At 43.7% G+C, this 9,287-nt stretch overlaps 1 protein-coding gene across 1 annotated transcript in view; it reads right to left on the minus strand.

The window, feature by feature from the left end:
- nav3 (neuron navigator 3) overlaps positions 1 to 9,049 on the minus strand; it is a gene marked incomplete in the record, with an annotated part of 202,937 nt that extends 193,888 nt beyond the window's left edge. Inside the window, 1 exon segment of the mRNA XM_035678645.1 lies at positions 8,579 to 9,049. Coding sequence (XP_035534538.1) covers positions 8,579 to 8,836 — 258 coding nt within the window.
- Positions 9,050 to 9,287: the final 238 nt, after the last annotated feature.

Below are 9,287 nucleotides of genomic sequence, written 5' to 3' on the forward strand. Positions count from 1 at the left end.
CAGGAAACAACAATGTTTAAAAGCATGGTGACAAAGTGAAAAACTGAAAATCGTTGAGCCCATAGATGCACAATTAGCCTTTACATACATATCTGTATAGTGACAGTTACTCCCAAGAGCACCCCCCCTTATTCCCAGGTGCCTCGGAAGTGCCAAGAAACACAGTAATCATGATAGCAAGTGATCTACTGCCGCTGCTGTGTAAGCCGTAAGTCAACACCACAGAGAGCGCTTGCTTGACTCATCACATCATTCTCCCTGCCTAAATAAAACATCCACAGAGCGATGTTAGCATGTGTTATGGGATATGTTAGGATGTTTTGCTCTTTGTCCATGCTTGGTTGGACACTTTTGACACCGGTTGTTTCCCTGCAGCTGCATGGGTCACGGTTAAACGCGCTACAGAGATAGAGATGAAACAAAGTGACCGAAGAACTAGAGGAGAAGGTAGAGAAGAGGAGAAGAAAAGAGTGACCTATTCGTTCAGCAGACGAAAGGTTATCTGTGACAGCTGGAGAGACAGAACTGGGCCAGGTGTGTGTTAACTCTCCCGTGCTGCTTTTCTCATTATGAATATCGCAGAGGAAAAGATAGACAGAGAAAGAAGAGGGAAAGAGAAAGAAAGGTGGAGGAAAAGATGATGGGGAAAAAGGAACATGACAAAGACAAAGAGGGTGGTAAAGGTCAAAGGAAAATACCATTAAGTGAGTTGGAGGGAGTGGAATACGAGAAAGGCTCCAGTCAGGAGAGGAGAGACTGAGAAAGGAGGCCAGGGAAGGACTCAGAGAGGAATGCTGGGAATGGGAAAGAGCAGAAAGACAGTGACAGGAGACGGAGTGGAAAAAAAGAAGTTCTGGGAAGACGTGAAAAGAAGGGACTGAGGGAGAATAAAGGAAGGAGAGAAGAGGACACAAAGAAAACACTGCAGACAGAGAGACTGCTGACAGACAGCTGAAGAGAGACAAATGGAGGAAATGTGAGGTGGAGGTAACTATGACCTGCCACTGATACACACTTAAAACATCCTCTGCGTGTGTGTATAGGTGAGAGTCTCTCTCTACTGAACCTACAGTAACCTTCTATGAACTTCTATATGTATCTATGTACCCTGTCTCCGTTAAAGCTGCAGTAGGTAACTTTTATCAAAATAACTTTTTGTCATTATTGCTGAAACTTATCTATATCCTGACAGTAGAACATGAGACAGACAATCTGAGAAAAAAAATCTGGTTTCCATAGCACTATTTTGCATCAGTCCATCAAGTTGTACATCCAGCGTGTGTGTTAAGTGTTGTCTTAGCAAGTTACAAACACTGTTTGAAGAAACAGTCTTATAGTGGAAATGTTGCACATTTGAATCCTGCTACACCTTTCTCCATCTAGTCACATACCCTGCTGAAGCTTCTTCAACATAAATAACAGGCTCACATAGATGTATGTAACATATAATAAGTAAGACGTTTGTTTCTGTCACTAATGCATGCTCCTTTGGCTTCTCCATGTTTATGTTTCTTCTTTTATGGGATTAACAAACAAGTAAACCGTCCCTCTCTTGGATCATTTAGCAAGCCTACCTTTGAACTAGCAGAAGGTCTGGAGCAAGGCTGTGCACTATAGTACCATACCAGCCTCTGCATGAGAGCAGGGTAACTTTCTTCCACGTGCATACATATTTTCTTGCATCCAATCAGTGCTGTGATGCCTCGCGCACAAAAACAGAGTTAAAACATCAGAGAGAAAGCTCTGAATATGATGAGACAATAACAGGGCAGTGGGAGGCTTTGTTTGCTTTAATCTCAGTTATTTGTTGAATAATCAAGCCTTGGGCCAGAGAGAGTGTGCGGAGATCTAAAAACCCAGGTGCAAGCCGCTGTGGAGGCAAACCCTGCCTAAGTGTCCTTGAGCAAAGTACTCACTTTCTAACAGCTCTAACTCTGGGACAAGCCAGTCAGAATGACTAATCTTTTTATTTATACAAAAGAAACTCCGCTTAAAAAAGTGGCAATATTGGCTAATGCCTCCAGTAAACAAGACTGGAGCCTCAGCTGTCATGGAACCCTTCATGAATGTTCAACTAAAAATGTTTTAACACTGTACTGATGAACTTAAACTTGTTTTGCACTGAGTCTTATTTTTCTTGGTGTTTTGGAGTGAACACTGTGACTGTACTTCCAGGGGAGGGTATTTTTAACCGGTGTGGCTGTACTGTAAACACCAGCCGCTCTGTGTGTTCTCACTCCAAGATTTAAACACCACAGGCCGACAGCAGACTCCCTGCTGCACGAAAGGCAATGAAATACTGTAGGCAAGACAAAAAGCACAGGAGGAACGAGGGAGAAAGAGCATTGGAAAGCATAATATTGTTTCAGATATTTTCCCAATTTCGACCCAGGGGTCAATAAGGAATCTCAGCAACATGGGGTAATGTTGCAGAAGTGGACAGACTAATGCAAAAAATGTGAGTGAATCATAATGGTAGTTATTCAGCTGCAACATATGTTAACCTAATCTGGGTTTTTATATTTCTTAGTTTAATTTGATAATCTTATGGTTGAAAATCATGTGTGAGACCAAAGATCGCTGCCATGTTTCCAACTTGGATCAAGCAAAGTGAGCTGAGGTGGACTCCCCTGTTAACACATTATTTCTGATTGGTTGAACAGACCACAGACTGTTGACCTTCATACTGCAAATGCCACTAAAGTCGCAAGAACAAACTCCTGCAGAGCAACAGCAAGAACATGGAGATTATGACAAAAACTGCAGTAACAAACTTGGCCTGCATCCTTTTCTGATGTGTGCCAGCGGTTTCAACTGAAGCAATTTTCATGCCAACTCTCACAACATTCTATACTGAAGTTAAAGAAGTTGCGGTTCCCTTTTTAGGAAAGAAATGTAGGATCAATGAAAGCCTAACAACCACTCCAAGCTCATCACAGTGTGTTTTAAAGATCACTTCCTGACCTTGTTGGCTGGAAGAAGCACAGATATTGCAGCACTGCTCTTCCTGCTCGTTAGCCTACCTCACGACGACAACTTCTCTTCCAGATATGGAGTCCGGCACACGGCGGGTCAGACCACCCATGACTAAGACACGTTCAGACACCTCCCCGCAACGCATCCTATCCAACCCCCCTGCCCCCCTCCCTCTGCTGGAACAAGTTGGCCCCCTCTCGCTCCCTGTGTTCTCTCTGTTGTTACAGCAGTGTCAGAGCCATTTGAGGGGGGGGGGGCAAGAGCTGAGTGAGAGCCAGAAACACAGAGAGAGTGCACCATAAATGCATCACTGCTAAGATTGTGCTTAACTATGGTTCAGCTAACTTGTAGACAAATGATCTAATATTCCACAAGTTTCCTATGCATATCCCTCCTTTACATCACTCCAAATGTTAGGTCACAACAGATGCAAAATCACTGTAATGGAGCTAATAAATAGAAATGTTGATAATAAGCGACTGTGATGGCAGTACTAAGTGCAATTATTTTCTCATGCATAAGAATATATGAAAGCAGTCTTTTAAGTTTTATATTTAAAAAATGCATTTGCTTTCTAAATATTTGCTTACTCTCTATGGATGTTATAATCAAGCTGTGCAGTGCAAGTATAAGTCTATGTATTTTTATTTTTGTCATTTCATGTCAATTTTGTCATAGTTATACACCACCAAACTGCAATTACTGGGGAGATATCACTCTAAAGCCTGTAAATGTATTGAATGCTTTATGGAGTGTGTTTGCAATAATTTATGCAGACAAGGGCAGAAAAACAGAAGAAAAAGTGTGAGAGTGTTAAAAAAACAAAAAGGGACAGAAAGAGGACGAGAGAAACAGACAGTATTGGGCCCACCCAGAGAAAGAGAAATGGGAAAGCAGAGGTCTGTTTACATTCTACTCACTCACTCAAACTCACTAGACCCCGACATTATTCCCTGAGGCACTCCACCTCACTTTCCTACTTTGAACCCACCCATGTTGTTGCCTAGAGCATTATCAGGCCGGAGCAGGAGATGCACTGAACAAGAAAAATATACAACAACAAACCCTGATTATTCTCCTTACACAACACACACACTGAAACACATGCAGAAAGAGAATCAACAGGATGTATTTTGTTCTCTAAGTGTGTGAGTGTGTCTGGCACTGGTCCGTGCTTCCGGCAAACACTTGTGTACTTATTCTTGACGAGCAACATTCCAGGATGACATTTTACTGACATCAGAGGCCAGCAGAAATGGCAGCTTGCAACGGTCACAGCGGCTGTATACAATGAGCTGCATTTCTGAGATAAAGACACATTCACCATATAGAATATGACTCTATTCTGTTGACACAAGAGAGGGCTTGCCATGGTAGAAAGGCAGCAGAGAAATATAACTTTAAAATTGATTTACAACAGGTACTTCTGGTATTGTAAATACTCCATTCGAGCATTTATCCTGCACCCAAAGTTGTGAAGGCGTTGTATTTTAACAAAACTCAAAACAGAATAGTTACGAGACCTGTAAAAGTTTCCCAAACATTTTTCTCTTGGGGATGGACAAAGTAAGTACGTAATAAAAACAGGGACTTATGTGGTGAGTCTAAATGCTAAACTAATTGGTGTTTGGAAGCTGACCTGACCAAGTCTTCATCATACTGGGGAGCTCGATTCAGTAATTGGCTGTATTCTCATGGTCAAGACCAAAAAAGGCCCAGAGAGCAGAGGAGCGAGCTCGGCACTGGAATGTCATTACTTTGAATGTGACATTTGCACAGCAGATTATCAAATAAATTTAACTCCGAGAGAGGCGCAAGTAATTTGGAAGCATGGGGAAGCATCAAGGAGTGAATAGACATAACTTTAGATAAATCTCATAGGCACCCACAATTATTCAAGGATGACTAAAGATGAATCCAATCAACATCATTTGTTTGTCTCAGAATTAATAAAAAGGTGTGACACAATCTTCAGTTCTATCTCAAAAAGAACTCACTCATTACCCACTAAATAAGTCCCTGGGCTGTGAGATTTGGACAGCTGCCAAAACTCTTGATGCACAAGATAATTCCCTATCAGTGGTGGTGGCGCTGACACTTCATTAGACTCAGATAAGCTCTTCATTCCAACTCGTCATCCCGCAGTGCCAGAGGCAGTGACTGATGTGAACTGTCAGCGGAGAGTACAACAGAAAACGCAAGTGTCTTGCCTTGTTCTCATCTCCATCATTAAGGGAAAATGGGAGTCCACTGACAGCCCCAAATCATAGGTGGATTCAGACGGGAGCCCTCGGAAGAGAGCAGGTGTTGCAAAACACCACCAAAGAACCTAGCCAGCTGCTAATGTTTGTCAGAGCCATGTAATTTAGCTGGGGAACTTATAGACGCGCAGGCGGCAAACGTGATCAGCTGCATCACATTCAAAAAGATGTGATGCCATCAGGATGTATTTCCTAGAAGACTACTGCAAAGATGAAAACACATTTTCAGCTATCTCACAGCACTTAGGAAGAGTTATTTCAGGTAGTTTGTACATGTTAGTTTGTACGTTAAAAGAAAGTTGATTTAACGTTACCATACTACTGTGTACAATGACAATAAGGGCTTTCAATTCAATTCAATATTTCCTCCTACGACAGTTATAACTATGGATGCTGTGACGTGAGAGCTGTAAAACATTTGCAAGTACTTAAATCTCCTATACTAATGGTTAAAAATTCAACGAGTCAAATTAAGTCAGTGAAAAGTTAAGGCAATTTGCAGATGACCTCACTTCAATTCTGGTTGCCAAATCACACAATGTTCAAAAACCTGACAGCTGTGCTTCCAACATGAAGCAGTTACAAACACATGTAAGGTAACACCTGTGCACAGAAACACACAAACACAGACACAACTTGTGCACACTTAGTACAAAGTACAACAAGTACAAGTACAAAGTAGGTGCAGTCTATTGTACATTCACTGTATATCCGGGGATTATCAATCACACAATACACCCAGACTGTATTAATGAAGCTGAGATTAACCACAAATGATTCTGAATGGTGTCCAAAATTAACCTTGTCCGGGCAGCTTAATTGTACCCTTCACACACCATTAGACACTCAAATAGCACCCTGCATCACTTCTGTGCACTTTCTCCATCTATGAGCAACGCCGCAGTCATTCAATAAGGCAGAGATCGAATTTGTTTCAGCAGAGTTTGTCTTAAGATTCACTTGGACTTGGCTTTGCTCGAAACAACATCGGGCCTGCTGTCTTCTGCAAACACCACACCAAAGAAAAAACAAATCCCTTCTTCCTCTCTGCTTAGAGCTTAACCCTCTTAGTTATTTTTCTTGTACTTGTGTCGTGATCATTCTGCAGGCACAGGAATACTGTCAGGACTGAGGTGCTGATTCTTGCATTTCTGGCTGCTTCAAACTTAGGTGATATGGGAGATTTCAGTCCTGTTTCACAGTTGTGCTGACTGCATGTTGTTCCGCACAACAGCCACAATAAAATAACACAGTGTTTATTATAAATGCATCAATGGTCAAATACTCTTTCCATTAACCTCTTTATTGATGAGACAGGTGGATTTTTCCAACACCACCAATTCAATGAAATTGCCAGCTTTGGCAAACACACACACATAAATTTAACCTCGGGCAAACAAGCCAACACATGCTGGCATGCTATTGTATGTACGGGGGGTTGCATGCGCACAAACAAGCATGCAGTCACACACACGCAATCCTACGCTTGATCCTCCATGATAATAGAACTCTAAACTAAACAAGGAGTGCTGGTTACTGTGAAGGAGTAATGACAGCGTTTACTCCACCTTCTTTCGCTTTTTTCCTCTGAAAGCCCCAAGAGTAAAGCTCTTAGGGGACTACACAACACAATTAGACAGACTAATTACCCCCTCCATACCACCAATTCCTCACCCACACTGACAGGCTGGGGCAGGCATGAGAGTTCTGTCTGCCTACAAGCTTCCCAAGGACAGGGACTGTTGTGTGGTGCACTGATTGTAGACAATTTAGTGGATGTTCTATCCATAGGAACCCCAGAACAAGAAGCAAATCTTACATAGAAAGGGCAAGGGTCGGAGCTAGAGCTCACTTGCATGCATTTCTGTGAGGAACAAGTCAAGCACACAGGTTGAGGAGGAAGGTGTGGGTAAGACTGCAGGAAGAATTTAATTTTCAGAATATGATTTGAGAAACAAGTCAAATTAGTCTGCAGCTTCATGTTCTTCAAACTCAGATAAAAAACAACAATTGTAAGAGCCATGTTTATTGGACCAAGCAGGAGTTTTTTTAAGAACTCAGTTGTGTTAACAAGCTGAAAGTCAAGCTGAAGTTGTAAGTTCAGCAGCAGGTTAATGATGAAACCGTTCTCCCCTCGGAGTCACCCTGCAGGTGATTTGGACTCCGTCACGGACACGCTGGGAGGATTTGGAGGCAGGGGAGCGTTGACCCGCACTCTAATGTCTCCTGCACACGTTTCCTCTAGGTCACGAGGAAAATCAGCAGCTTTGTTCAGTATCAAAAGTCTGAACGCCAGAAAAAGAATCAGGGTCAGGGAGTCTTTTCATTTTCGTTTTTTTCTCTCTGTTGGGAAGTCTTGTTAATGGTAGAAAGGGGCAGTGCGGGTGGAGGAGAGGGGAGGAGGAGAGACTGGCCAAACAGGAAAGTTTCAGTTTGTTCAGTCTGACAGTTGTGGATGTGGGACGGGCTGAGGCACTGCTGAAACTATTTGGCGGGGACTTTTGAAAACTCCTTCCTCCTCAGGACGGACCAACCCCGCCTCTCTGCTGCAGCCTGAGGAACTGAGCCAAACAATTCTGCAAAAAGGAAAGAACTTGGCCCGGCTTTAGTTTAGAATGGCGAACCACTTAACAATGATCTCTGTGCGTCTATTAAAGCATCTGCAATATTTTGATCCTGCTGGGTATTAAGAATATGCTCTGGGATTTAGGGGGCAGTGCTGGTGATCTATCTGAAATATTACCCTACATGAGAGACAGCACGGGGGGAACAGGGTAAAAAAAAGTGTATTCAGACCATGTTCCCCTAATCTTTGGGGCTTCTCAGGTAGCACCCATTACCCTTGTATTAGATAACCTCCCCATAGAAGAACAGACACGGTTCACTTTCCAGGTAAAGGTCTTAATAGTCTCCACTAAATACTGCAAAACACACAATAGAACCTCTAAACTCACCTGTCCTGCCACTAACACACACACTCTCACACACACACTAGTGATTAGTAAATTATGTGCAGACTGAATGGGCAGCAGGATGAGGTAATACACTCACAGCAATACATTACTCATCTAGTTTCCCCTCTTAGCTGATGGCAGAAAAACACAGCGACATCATCCCACCATAGCACACATGACTCATCACTGTGTGCTTGAACTCAGAGCCAGAGACAGACACCTGTTCGTACAGAGGTGGGGAAAGCAAGCATGGCAGACACAGAGAGAAAGGGAGCGAGCCTGACAAGCAATGACACTGTTGGCTCTTTGATCCTTGACACCTGTGGAGTGTCACAACGCTGCCTGCACACACAGATACACAGCAAGAGTGTGTCCATCCCCACTAACCTTGCAGATCTTGCTCTCCTCTGTCTCAGCTCTGGACTTCCCTTCAGGCGTCCTCTCCTGCTGGTACTCTGACTTGATTGACAGCTGGCATGAGAGCCCCGGGGTGCCCTCACCTGCCCTGAGCTCCTGCTGCCGGGCCATGTAGCCGTGCGAGGTGGCCGCCCTGACTGCGCTGGGGATGGGGAGAGCGGTATGCACTGGCTTGGTGCCCACCGCGGAGGGTTGCCTGAGCTTGGAGGCTACACCAACCACCGGCATGGTACTTCCCAGGCACAAAAAATAATAACACAGGAGTGTGTGAGAGAGGTCCAAAAAGTACCGTGAGGAAAGGGAAACAAACCTGCAGTGACTCCTATTGATGTCTGGAACAGGAAAGGGAAGGAAAAACTAAAAAAAGAAAAGAAAAAGAAAAAAAAACAGCAGTTGCCTCTCAGACTGAGAGGAAAGCAACTGCGCTCATTCTGTAGCCTACAGCAAGCAGGACTCACTGAAACTGAGAGAGCTTCTCCTTCCTCCCGTTCACTCCCTCCTCCTTCTCCTCCCACAAGCAACACTCCTCCCTCCCCTTCCCTCACTCTCTCTCTCTCTCTCTCTCTCTCTCTCCCTTCTCCCTCGCTGTCAGAAGTGTACCACAAAGTCAGCCAAAACAGTTCAAGGGGGCGTGAACTCCTCTGGAAGGTATAACCACCACTCTGATTACCGAGACCTG

Source organism: Morone saxatilis, unplaced genomic scaffold (assembly GCF_004916995.1).
Source record: "Morone saxatilis isolate NCDOM2014 unplaced genomic scaffold, NCSU_SB_2.0 Contig10, whole genome shotgun sequence".
Lineage (NCBI taxonomy): Eukaryota > Metazoa > Chordata > Actinopteri > Moronidae > Morone > Morone saxatilis.